The following is a 13,034-nucleotide window of genomic DNA, read 5'->3' on the forward strand; positions in this document are numbered from 1 at the left end:
CCTTTTTTTCAGGAGCCTCTCTGTCCTGGTATCTAGACAGCACCCTGCCCTGTGCACCCTGGGGTGAACACAGGCTGTGGACAAGCTACCCTTTCCTTCCTCCTGCTTCCCTTCAGTTTGGGGCTTTCAGGGTGCTGTCAGGTTGTGGGGAAGACAGGTGTCCAAATGATAGCCAGGGTCCCCCAGGTGAAGGCCAGTGATAACAGGCCAGGCAACAGGGGGACCTGGGCCGCAGAGGTAACCGGGGATCCCTTTGCCAGAAAGGGTGGGACAGATAGGACCGAGGGACATCTGCTTCAGCTGCAGTTGCAGGGGTTGTGGGGGATCCCTGAAGATGTGGTCTGGCCCAACTGGGCCAGCAGCTGCCCATGCCTGTGCCACCTCACCTTCTCTCGTCTCATTCACCCCAGAAGCTGGGGTGGGGCCCTCAGCTGGAGCCTGGAGCACACTGGACACAGTCTTTGCGGAGAGAAACCAGAGGCCCCCAGCCCTAACTTGGCCTGGCCCTGCCCCCCCCCCCCCCCCCCCCGCGAGGGCCCAGGACAGTCTGTGTCTGTTGTACAGGGAGGAGGCTCAGGGCAGGCTTCCGGGGAGTGGACCTAGGCAGGAGGGAGGCTGAGGGACCAGCAGGTGTTCTTGGGGCAGGAAAGGGCATGGGCCGCCATCTAGTGCCATGTGGCTCTGAGGCTCTGCCATCTTCTCTGGCCACCCCCACATGCTTGCAGGAAGTATCTGCGAGATGCTGACCGCCAGGTCCTGGCGCAGCGGGCCTTCATCCTCACTGTGAAGGTGCTGGAGGACACCCTGAGCGAACTTGCAGAGGTATGCCCATGGCCCCTGTCCCTCCACTTACCCGCCATTAGGAAGGTCCCTGTGTCCCCACCTGTGAAGTAGAGACCCTGCCTCTCTGGGTGGGAAAGGTCAGCACAGTGGGGGATTGGCAGACATTTAGCGAGGCTCTGACCCGCTTGGCAAATGTGGACTTGTGGTTACGGAAGACAATAGCAACACTCCCTGAGGCTGCAACCTGAGCAGTGTACCCCACCCGGCAGATTGAACTCGGGGTCACAGCAGCTGTGATATTGAAGCAGGTGGTGGGCTCGTGGTGGGCTGGGCACACCCGGTCCCTTTTTACCCTCCAAGGCAAGCACAGCTCTCACCCCCTCTCTAGCTGAGCACCCTGAGGCCTAGGAGGTTAGGTCACCAGCCTAGCAGCCTAGGGCCACTGGGACCTGAGCCAGGGCAGTGCTGCTGCAGTGTCCCCTGCCCAGCAGGACTGGCTGGGCCATCGTGCGGGAGCTCGGGGCGGCACCCACCCCTGAGACTCCACCCTGACTACTGTGCATTAGGGGCGAGTGGGAGGGAGCCCAGATCAGGAGTATTTAGCTCTGCAGCAAGCACATTTGGTGGCCCCTGGTGGATCACCTCCCCATAAGACACCCAGGACTTCCCTGAGGCCCACGTTCAAGGAAGGCCAGCCCAGCCCAGGCCAGGCCTATTCTTCTGGAGGGGTACCACCGACAGTGCCCCATTAGTCCCTCTCAAGGCTGGAGGAGCAGAGCGGGGAAGAACTTCCTCTGGCAGGTCTTTAGGCCCAGCCTGGGCCAGCTAACAGACGGGGAGAGCCAGGGTGGCCTGGGGTGGGCACACCTGACACCCAGGGGTGTCTTGTTCTGGTAGAAGCCCCAAAGACAGTCTTTCACCTTTGGTTTTCTCGTAGGGGTCAGAACGCCCAGGGCCCAAGGCCTGTGGCCTCCCTGGAGGCAGGATGACCACCGACGTCCCCCACAAGGCCAGTCCCGAGGACAGTCAAGAGGCCCTCCCCCACTCCAAGAAGCCCCCTCTGGCTGATGGCTCAGGGCCAGCAGGCGAGCCAGGGGGCAAAGTGGGCCCCCTCAACCACCGGCCCGTGGCCATGGAGGCAGGAGACAGTGCAGACCAGTCTGGGGAGCGAAAAGACAGGGAGAGCCCCCGGGCAGGGCCTACCGAGCCTATGGACACGGGTGAGGCCACCACTCGTTGCTCAGACTCCGAACGGGCGCCGCCCCCGCAGCCAGGCCGACCCCCCAGGGACCGGGGCGCCGAGAGCCGGCCCACTGAGCTGTCTCTGGAGGAGCTGAGCATCAGTGCCCGCCAGCAGCCCAGCCCGCTCACACCAGCCCAGCCAGCCCCAGCCACCACCCCTGCTGCCACCACTGGGGCCAGAGTGGGCAGTCACCCCGAGGAGCCACCCACACGGCCCAGCAGAAAGAGGAAGCTCCTAGAGGACACAGAGTCGGGCAAGACGCTCCTGCTGGACGCCTACCGAGTGTGGCAGCAGGGCCAGAAGGGCATGGCCTACGACCTGGGCCGCATCGAGAGGATCATGTCTGAGACCTACATGCTCATCAAGCAGGTGGGTGGCCACGGGCCAGGCCTGGTGGTTCTCACGGAAGGTCCTTCCCGGCTGGTCCAGGAGTGTGAGGGCCCTTCGGGGTGTTTGTTAGGTGTCATTCCCACCCCACCTGTGCTGTTCATTTCCCTACATTTGAGGTTTTCTACCATGAGCAGGCCATAGATTTAGAGTCCGAAAAACAAGAAGCAGGTCCGGCCATCATGTTGCACGCTTTAAGTACGGGGTGATTTTATCAACTGTATTTCAAAAAAGCTGGGGAAAATATACAAAAAGAAAAGAAAAGGAAAAACGGTGAGCTTGGAAAAACTCTATTTTCAACTGTAAAGGAAACAAAACCTTATCAAATCCAACACAGGGAGAAGAGACCCCTGACAGCCACCACCCGCCCCCCCCAACCCCAAACACACACAGTGCCAGTCTCTGGGGCACTTCCTCAGAGACCTTCGTGGCTGTCCTCTGAAGGTGCATGGTGCCCTGAGTATGTAAGGAGGCTCGGCCACCCTTCTTACTTTGCTTTCCTTTTTTTTTTTTTTTTTTTTTTTAATGCATTAGACATATACCTATTTCTTTATTTAAAATGATTTCCAAAGGGCGCCTGAGTGGCTCAGTCAGTTGAGCGTCCGACTTCGGCTCAGGTCATAATCTCACAGTTCGTGAGTTCGAGCCCTGCATCAGGCTCTGGGCTGACAGCTCAGAGCCTGGAGCCCGCTTCAGATTCTGTGTCTCCCTCTGTCTGCCCCTCTGCTGCTTGCACTCTGTCTCTCACACTGTGTCAAAAATAAATAAACGTTAAAAAAAAAAGTTTTTTTAAATGCCTTCCAGGGGCACCTCAGTGGCTCAGTGGGTTAAGCAGGTCTGACTTCAGCTCAGGTCATGATCTCAAGGTTTGTGAGTTCGAGCCCTGCATCAGGCTTTCTGCTGTCAGCGCAGAGCCCGCTTTGGATCCTCTGTCTCCCTCTCTCTCTCTCTGCCCCTTCCCTGCTCACTCGCTGTCTCTCTCAAAAAATGGATTTCCACAGGAAGAGACCCGGAACTGCAATGGCTGCTTCAGTCTGGTTGCCTGTCCTGATAAGCGATTTCTTCCCAGATTGTGTCTGTTTACAGTGACGCTTTTGAGAGCACCTGTTTTATCACCCCCTCACTGGCATCCAGGATTAACCTTTCTTTGTTTCTGTTGCTGACACATTAGGAAGAACCCAGCTCAGCACTCCCTGCTTGTCAGGGCGGGCCATTCCCCACCCTACCTGCCCCGGCCTGGGTGCTCCTGACACTCCAGCCCTTCTCCCTCCTTCCCTGCCCATTGGTCCACCACGGCGGCCCCCTGTGCCTCCCTAGCCTCCTTCTCATCCCCCTGCACCTTGGGGTGTTGGTCTCTGGGTCGTTTAGACCTTGCCCCCAACCCAGACCTCAGACTCTGAAAGGCCCTGCGTCGTGCTCGCTTGTGGACAGGCTCTGGCTCAGATTCTGCCAGCCTCAGCCCCTGAGGACTCAATAACCTGGTTCCAGACATGAACTTGACAGGACCAGCCCGGCCCACAGCAGTGGCCCTGGAGGATGGACCCAGGAGATAAATGTGTGCTCCTGCCATGCTCCAGCAGGACTGGAGTGTCAGGGGATCTTCAGAGGAGCTGGTCCTCATACTCCAGGGGCTGGGAGAAGGCCAGCCACCATGGCCTGGCCCTTTGACCTGGAGCATCTCCTTGCTTAGGTGGACGAGGAGGCTGCACTGGAGCAGGCTGTGAAGTTCTGTCAGGTCCACCTTGGGGCTGCCGCCCAGAGACAGGTAAGCAGACCCAGCCTGTGCTGGCCTCCCTACACGAGGCAGGCCCCATGCCAAGGCCCCTGGCTGTGGGCCGAGAAGCAGTACACCTCAGGAGGGACTGTTTCTGGGCTGAACATGGGCTGAACATGGGAGATGGACAGGAGGCCTGTGAGCCTCTGGCTCACAGGAAGCCCCTGACCACCAGCCCAGGTGGGGCAGCATTGTGTGGCAGGTGGGGCCTTGGCAGGCCCAGACCCCAGCTCCGAGTATGTGACCTCAGCAGTCCCCTCACCTCAGCTGCCTTTTCTGTAAATGGGGAAGATGGTCCTTACCTAGCTGACCCCTGGAAAGGTGACTTCATTTGGGATGAGGGTGGAGGAAGTGATGTGGGGCTGGGATAGGAATGGGTTAGGAGCAGAGCAGATGGGGGTCCTGGGGTTTATTCAGCAAGGGAGGGGGCAGGTTGGTGCCAGGTGTGGGAAAGACTCCCTGCTGTTGAGTGGGGAGGCTGGGTTGGTGCAGAGGCCCGGTGAGCAACAGGTGGGTCCAAGATGGCAGAAGATGGGCCAGCGTGACCTGGTGACAGGAAGGAGGGGTGAGGGAGCATATCTTCCCCTCGGAGAGGGGTCCAAGCAGGAGCCCTGGGTGTAGGTGCCCCCAAAGCCTTTGGTCTGGGGCTCAGAGGCCACAGATTTTGAGGAGCAGGGGGTACTGAGGAGGGGGTGAGGGAGAAGGATCTCCTTGGGAGAGACCTAGCTCAAGAGAAAGCCCACAGGGGGAGTCTGGCTGGCAGAGAAAGAGGGGGGATAAGGCTGGGGGGCACTGCAGTGCTCCTGCTCAACAGTACCAGAGGGGCATCTTCCTGCACCACATGTGGGCATTTCTGCAGGAGTGACCCCTGGGCCTGGGTCATTGGGTCAAAGGGCAGGTACTTGTCATTTGAATAGGTGTGGCCTCTTGTCCCCCCAGGGGTGGCCCAACTGCCCCTTCCCCAGCAGCACAAGTGAGCAGACCTTGCCCTCCCATCCTTGCCCACACGCAGCCCTCTCTTGGCATTTCCCCCAGGGAAGTACATCACAGGGAGTCCCAAGGCAGGAGTTCAGGGCAGTGGGCATCCATCTATAGGTCACCTAGCAGCAGGCTTGTAGATGCTGTCAGTGTCCAGAGCTTCCTCTCAGTGAAATGGAGCAGCATGCTACCCTTCCTGCCTGGACTCTTGGTCTGAGGAAGTCCAGAAGTTCAGTCTTGACCAGGCAGTCTGTGGGCCACACACGTGGGCCTGTTCCCCCGGCTGAGGGCCAGAATCCCGGGGGAGACATGCCCCAGGTTCTACCACCCCATTATTGCCAAAGTAGCCAGGATTCACATCATAGCCGCTGTGGTTTCTGTGGCTTGCGTGGCCCTAACCGCAACCTCTGCTACATGGGACAGGAGTAACTGCTCAGGGCCCCAGTGCAGGGCCTGAGCCCAGGGGTCCCCTCCTGCCTCCTCTGCTGACCCAGATGAGGTCAGTGACCACTCCAGACAGAGTGGCTGTTTCTGATGCAGTCTTTAAGGCCCTCAAAATGATAGAACCCCCCAGAAAACCTCCAAACGCCTGCCTTCCCTGTCTTGTGGTAAAAGGAGATCCTGAGCTAGCAGGAGCCACGGGCAGGGAAGGGTCCTTTAGATGAGGAGATTGAGGACCAGCACCCAAGTGGGGCCTGGGCGCCTCTGGCCAGTGCTGGGGAGGGGGCAGCCCGAGCCCTGAGCCTGCTGCCTCCGCCCCTTGCCCCAGGATCCATTTGGCTAGAGGCCAGTCCCAGTTGCCATGGCAGCCTAGCGCACACCTGGAGAGTGCTCTGGACATAATTAGAGGCTCAGTGCTGTCACTGTGGCTGAGGCTGGCTCCTGCAAGGACAGACACAGCACATCTTCCTGTCCTCTCCCCACCTTCCACCCGCCCCCCGACTGGAGGTTCAGGTTCAGCCCAATACATATCACACAGCAGAATCACAGGGGCTGTCCTGTGCTCCTTGAAACTAGGGACAGGACGTTTCAAGCAGAACAAATGTCAAAAGAAGCAGAGTTATGGCGGGGAGCCAGCTGACCCCCAGCACCATGGTGCCCCCAGCAGGTGTGAGACCACATTTGCAGCCCTGGTGTGGCCTGAGGCTAGGGGTCTAGGGCTGGGAGGATGGCTCACACCCTGCAGCACACCCTCAGTGAGCTTCAGCCTTCACACTGTTCTGGGAGTGGAGGCTTTGGGTGCAAAGTAGAAGGGCCCTGGTGGCAGAGATAACTGTGTGGAAGAAGATGGAGAGGCCCCAGCGGGCCCTGCTCCCCCGAGAATAGAAGGCCTAGGTGAGAGCTTCTGGGGTGGCCAAAGCTGGACTATCCGGCACTGCCTCTTTGGGGCTGAGGTCTTGAACTCAGGGAGCTGACTCTTGGTGTCACCCTAGCTCCCTAGGGATGGCCCCACATGAGGCTCAATGACCCCTGCCTGGGGTCATGTCTTCCCAGGATGGCACCCAGGAATTGGAGGGTGAGGTCTGGTGGAGGCCCTGGCCAGCCCCAGGGTCTCCGTTGAGTCCCTACCAGCAGGGCCGGACGTCTTCCCAGGGAGGTGCTGTGGGTCCCCAGGGTTAGGAGGTGGGGTGCCCACCATCCTCACCTCCTCTTTGTCGTCACAGGCCGCAGGGGACACACCCACCACCCCAAAGCACCCCAAGGACAGCCGAGAAAACTTCTTCCCTGGGGCTGGGGCTCCCACGGTTCCTGACCCTGTGCCCGCTGACACTCTCCAGCGGCCCAGTGACACTCACAACAAGCCTCGCCCGGTGCCAGCTGCCACCACGGCTATCATCCCCTGCCCTCCCTCAGCGTCGGCCTCCAGTCCAGACCCGTCCAAGGACCCTGGGCACCCCCGGCCACACAGGGCAGAGGCCACCCCCAGCATGACTTCCCTGGGCCCAGGTAAGTCCCAGCCCATCTCCTAGACAGCAAGGCCAGAGCTGGGCCCAGGCCCCTGCTACCAGCCAGCAACAAGTCCTACTCCTTGTGTGGAGAGTGTGGGTGGGGGAGGGAAGGTGGCCAGGGTGACCTCCAGCCTGGTGATCCTTGAGAAACACATCTTGGGGGCCCTGGAGGGCAGGGGGCATGACCTGATGGAGTGCCCACCACTTTCTTGACCTTTCTCCCATCCAAAAAGGGACGTGATGATGGCAGTCCCCTCATAGGGGTGTGTGGCTAGGAGAGAGGGAGCCAGCACTAATAGTGATATGTTTACATGTAAACTTGATGAATAGATAGATAGGGATTCAGGAGAGGGGAGGGGTCTTGACCTTGGCTTATCAGAGATCTCACAGGCCTATGAGCTGTCCCTGAGCACATCTGTGGTGGGGAGCATTCCTGCGTAGGCCCCCTAGGGTAAGACAGATGGAAGCAGCCAGCAAGGAGCGGGATAAAGCTCATGGGTGGGCGTGTGAATTACAAAGGACAGAGGGCTCTGTCAGCCAGAGTCCTGGTTCCTTCTAAAACCCAGAGTCCTGGTTCCTTCTAAAACCCAGGATGCCCTTAGGAATGACAGCCTACTGGCAGGGGCAGCTGACAGACCAGCTTTCCAGGGAGGGGGCACTGAGGTGGCATCTCAAGGGTCAGCAGGCAAGGTGTCAGGCCTTCCCCTCACCCCGGCTCCTGGGACCAGCCTGCACCCTTGCTGAGGCCCTGCAGGGGCCTTTACTCTTGCAGGCTTATCAGTCTTCCCGGTCACAGTTCCATGCAGCCCTTCGGCCATTCAGCCTTGGCTGTGTCACTTTCTAGCCATTTTAATATCAGACCTGAGAGCTCCTGCCGTGGCTGGTCTGCCTGGGTGGGGACTGAGGGTGGCAGCCCTCCCTCCTTTCACTCTTTCCTACAGTTCTGGCATTAGGCACTGATGTTTTCACCTGATGCTCATCCCCAGTTTGCTTTGAGAATCATGGAAGTGTAGGGACCATTTGCCCAGTCGGTTACGATTATCCTGGTTGTGGCCTCGTGAGACGAGGAATCACTTCCCTTAAGTCAGCTCCTGCAACCATTTGTTGTGAGGGGAGCCTCCGAAGGCTGCAGGACCAGAGCAGTTGAAGGATTGTAAGTGGTGGTTCTACCACCGGGTGACCTTGGCTGTCCCTGCTCCCCTCTGTGTACCTTGTTGTGTCTCAGTTTCCAGCACAGTGTGTCAGATGGAGGTGATACAGGTTTAGCACAGTGCTTGGCGGACAGCAAGCACAGCCCCGGGGTGGATTGTGGTGATTTCAAAGGGCAGCGACAGTGAGAGTCCACAGCCCAAGGAAATCACTCCCTCCCATGAAGTCGTGGCTCCCGCAAGGTGTCCCCCCGACCTTAGGCTGTCTTACCCTCCACCTGACTCTTGCCTCCATGGTGTTGTAGCTTCTGAGGATCAGAGCTGTCAGCTGGTCATCTGAATTCTCTCACGTTGCTGGCACATCTCAGGTTCTCACCAGCTGTTGGCTGGAGGCCTCAGTTCCTCCACTGTGGGCCTCTCCGTAGGCTGCTGAGTGTCCCCACGTCATGGCTGCTGGCTTCCCCCCAGAGTCTAGGTCTAAAAGAGCGAGACCGCTCAAAGGAAGCCTCAGTGTGCTGCATAACCTAATCTGGAAGTGAGTGACCATCACTGGTGTTGGCCACACATAACTGGGTGCTAGGTGGGAAGGTTCCTTAGGGTCTAACAGGAGGCAGGGTCATCAGGGCCCTGGGAGCCTGGCTGCCTTCCTTCCGTCTCCTGCTCACCGCACCCCAGTCCCAAGCAGGCTCCAAACTATGATTTGCACTTTTTTCCCCTGTGTCGGATCAATGGAAGAGTGTATGTTTCCCGATGTGTTTTCTTCGTCCCGAAGAATTGATCCTTTTTTATTTTCTTCCCCAAAACTAAATAGCCTTTTGCTAGAATGGAACTCTTACGTGACATCGGGGGTGGGGACGGCCCTGGGCTGAGAATATGTGCTGCATGGACCTGGCAGTGGAGTAGCCTCCTGACGGGCCAGGTGCTCAGCACATTCCCAAACCAGGCCTCTGCACTTGCACACCTGCCATGTGGAGTGACCTGCCGGCCTCTTGGAGCTGCCTCAGGATGTGCGAGCAGGTGGTGTTTGGCCGGTTGTGTTGGGGGGGGGGTGCCCCTGATGATCCCCAGAATCCCCTGGAGTGGTGTCAGGGCCGTGCTGGGATGGGCACATCGCCCCAGAGCCCATCTCCCACAACCCCCAGAACAGGGAAAGCACCAGGAAGGAGCCATCCAACAGGGTGACTGAGTGACCTGGCAGTGTGACCAGCATCTGCCTCTCCTGGTGACCAGCAGGCAGCCTGGAACCAGGCATAGGTTTGGATGGACAGGAAGGGTAGGCCTGCCCTGCAAAGGCACCCAGGAACTAGAGGGTGTACAGGGTGGTACCGAAGCCAGAGACGGCTACACGGGAGGTTGCAAGCCACCTAGGAGAGCAGGCTTGAGGACGGATCCTCTCAGGACATGTCCCCAGGGTGCGAGAGCACGGGGAAGGCAGCCTCCCCAAGGTGGACAGCCCTGCCCTGAACCCCCCACTCCCATGGTGCCCCTCACACAGGCCTCTGGCTCCAGCCAGGCAGTGGCTGGGAGTGTCCAGTCCTGACTTGTCCCACCTGCTGTGGCCTGCGGATGGGCAGGAGTGGTCTCAAGCTTCTGCTTGAGGGTTGTTCGTGGACATCCAAGAAGCTCCTAGTCGTGTGTCTCCCACAGAGGGGGCCTGGCCCTGCCTCTTGCTGCCTGCCCCCCACCTCCTTGCTGAGCACGTGCTATCTCTTTGTTCGTTGGATATTTGCCCACTACAGGCCAGGACCTGGTTTGGTGCTAGAATAGTGCCTGGTCTACAGGTAAGTGAGGGTCCTTCTTGCTGAGGGGCCAGGCCTTCAGGAGCAGGGAAGTACATCAGGGAGGAAGAGTGGAGAGGGCACTGCAGGCCATGGGACCAGCCTGGTACAGAAAGCACCTGCCTGAGCAGGGTGCCCCCAGCCAATGGGCTTAGCTGTAATGCCAGCCTCATGCCATCCCGAGAAGCCAGGAAAAGTCTGAGCCAGGGCTGGTGCTTCCAGGACACTGGTCCTTAGGGACCCAGTGCCCAGACCATGAGTCTGCCCCAGAGAGCAGGGAGAGTAGCCCGATAGCAAAGGACTCCAGCCTGGCCATATGTTTCCCACAGGCAGGGATCCTGAGACCAAGGAGGCCAGGGGGACCCAGATGGTCCTTCTCTTAAGGCTGGGCCCCCAGGCCAATCCCCTCCCCCTCAGGCTCACCTGCAGCCCTCCTCACAGGGCCTCCAGGGTGGTGGTGGGGAAGGGAGGGGGCTGCCTGGCCTACAGAGCACTACCCTACGTGCTTAACACTCTCTGCTAGATGCCCTTGCCCGAGTGTCCCTTCACCTCATGGTGGCCCACCCAGAGGAAAGGCCTGGAAGGGGTGGACAGTCCCCTGGGATAGGAGAGAGCCAGCCTGACACCTGACCCCTCTGAGGGCAGCCCCAGGCCCTCCCTGCACCCTGCTCCCCCTGTCCTGCTCCTGTCCTGTAGATACCAATCAGCAAGGAAGCCAGCAGCCCTCCCAGCCCACCTAAGCAGCCGCTTTAGGCTCCTCGGCCAGGCCCTCAGGGAACAGCCCCATGAGAAGAGGTCGGACACAGGCAGGCAGGCAGAGCACTAGACCAGACACCCACCAAGTCTGCTTCATGAGTGCGTGCCCAGCCACAGCGAACCAAGTCCTGCACCAGCAGTGTGGGATTCCGGCTGCTGTCCCTGCTCCCCAGGTCCAGGGAGAAGTAGGAGGAGCCTTTCGAGGTGCTCACCCCTGCCTGCCATAGTGTAGGGGGCTGGACGCTGGGACAAAGAAGCTGTGACCATGCCAGCCAGGCTGTGAGACCTGAGGAAGGGCGAGAGTGGCTCATGGCTTAGGTAGCCAGGGAATGCTCTGTCCTCTGGGAGCTGGAAGACAACAGTGGGGAGGCCAGGGCTGCTCAGTGGCCCAATCTTTGTCCCTGTCCCAGGAGCTGTCACTCCTGCCTTGTCAAGGCTGGGGTGCGGGCGGGGGTGGGGCTTTACCTGCTGGCGAAGGGGAAGGAAGGGCTCAGTGGGAAAGTGGGAGAGTAGAAGGGTTGCGGGGTGATGGCCATCTAGGCCCAAATAAAAAAGGAAGAGGGGAGTGAGGGGAGGAAGGGAGCATGAGGAGGCAGGATGCGGGGGGGAGGAGCTGCAGGGCACTGGAGGCAGGGCCTGGGGGGCTGGGAGCTGGTGGCCCGATGCTGACTAATGGCCTGGCTGGCGGCCATAGGCTCAGCCTATACCCCTCAGGCCCATCAGGCCTTGGCTCAAGGGAGGCCAGTTCCCAGCCCCTGCCTCATGCCAGGGAAGGTGTGGCCTGGCGGAAGGGCATGGTGCCAGCACACCGCTCTGTCCGCTTTGGTCTTAGCTGGTTGGTTTGGTTTTGGGTCCTGACCATGTTTCTGAGCACCACTCCAATAAGCTAGTGGGAAGAGCCCACGAGCCCACCTCTTAAAGTCCTGTGATAGTGTTTGATTGAGGGGGCTGGGGCCTCACGGTCCCCCGTGTTGCCCCTACCGTGTCAGGCACACAGTGGTCCCGGGTGGTCGGCCAGCCACACCAGCGTCCACGGGGGGCTGAGCGGTTTCCTGCCAGTACCAGCCTGGCCCTACCCATGCAGTTGTTCTAGAGAAGCCCCTGCCGGTCCCGTGGTGGGGGTGGCGAGCTGCCTCGGCACGGGTCCCCTGCCAGGTGTCCCAGGGTGCAGGAGGGAGGGGCCCTGTCTTGCAGGCTGGGTGAGGGTTGTAACCTGCAGCCCTCCTGTGTCCCCACAGACGGAGAAGAGCTGGCCGGAGGGGCAGAGGGCACGGGCTTCACGCCCCAGGAGCCACTGCACGGTGAGCAGGTGAAGACTGTTCCTGACAACCCCTCAGCAGAGCCGCACTGCTGGCCCCCAGAGGCTGCGCCCCGGACAGGCGCCGAGCCCACCTGCAGCCAGGGTAAGACGAGCTGGGAGCAGCCAGGGTGGGCCTCACCTGGAAGGGTGGAGGGCGTCACAGGGTGACCAGCTGGCAGAGCAGGGCCCGGGGAGGACCCAGTCATGCTAAAGCACAGCAGAGAGGCAGCTGGGCAGGGAGGCCCAGAGTGGAGACCCCCTCGTTCTACCTCTGGCTCCACGGAGACTAGCGAGGGCGGGTGGCCAGCCCAAGCTGAGGCCGCTGAGTCCCAGAGAGGAGGCCCCCAGACAGGGCCAAGAGAGGGGTTGGCATGTGGGGGGAGGAGTCTGGGGCAGAGGGGTGGCCAGCCTGGCCAGACAGTTGTCCATGTCCTAGTCATCCCTGTGGATAGAGCCCTTTCCCAACCAGCCAGCCCCCTGGGGACTCCTCAGGGTCCGGGATCTCACTGACCCTGCTCAGGACTCTAGGGCCTGGTACCAGCCAGAGGAAGCCAAGCATGGGCTTTTAAAGCCATGGGACCTTAGAGGAATGCGGAGACCAGCCAGACCGACCCGGCGGCCCCTAGCTCTTGCAGCTTCACGGAGGCTGCCAGCCCCGGAAGTGCTGCCTCCAGCCTACTGGGAGATGCAGCCCTGGAGCGGGAGTGGAAGTGAAGAAGTGAACGCCCTGGCGCTAGCTGAGTGACTGGCGACGGGCCCCGGTATCCTCCCTGTGGTGTGGACACCAGTAGGACAAGCATCCTAGGATTGTTGCAGGGATGCGGCCGTTAATGTGCACGGCGTCTGGAGGGCCTGCTCCAGGGCCTTGCCTGTATCCCAGGCCCTAGACTCCCAGAGTGCACTGTGCTCCTTGGGCGGGGGCGGGGGGAGTCCCAGTC

At 60.2% G+C, this 13,034-nt stretch overlaps 1 protein-coding gene across 6 annotated transcripts in view; it reads left to right on the forward strand.

Moving 5' to 3' along the window:
• CABIN1 (calcineurin binding protein 1) overlaps positions 1 to 13,034 on the forward strand; it is a 152,873-nt gene that overhangs the window by 138,737 nt on the left and 1,102 nt on the right. For all 6 annotated transcript variants that reach the window (XM_027044097.2, XM_053205910.1, XM_053205911.1 and 3 more), the window contains 5 exons: positions 726 to 822; positions 1,721 to 2,395; positions 4,104 to 4,178; positions 6,830 to 7,112; positions 12,035 to 12,199. In XM_027044097.2, the coding sequence (XP_026899898.2) occupies positions 726 to 822; positions 1,721 to 2,395; positions 4,104 to 4,178; positions 6,830 to 7,112; positions 12,035 to 12,199 (1,295 nt within the window). The remainder of the gene's footprint in view (positions 1 to 725; positions 823 to 1,720; positions 2,396 to 4,103; positions 4,179 to 6,829; positions 7,113 to 12,034; positions 12,200 to 13,034) is intronic.

Source organism: Acinonyx jubatus, chromosome D3 (assembly GCF_027475565.1).
Source record: "Acinonyx jubatus isolate Ajub_Pintada_27869175 chromosome D3, VMU_Ajub_asm_v1.0, whole genome shotgun sequence".
NCBI classification, from domain to species: Eukaryota; Metazoa; Chordata; class Mammalia; order Carnivora; family Felidae; genus Acinonyx; species Acinonyx jubatus.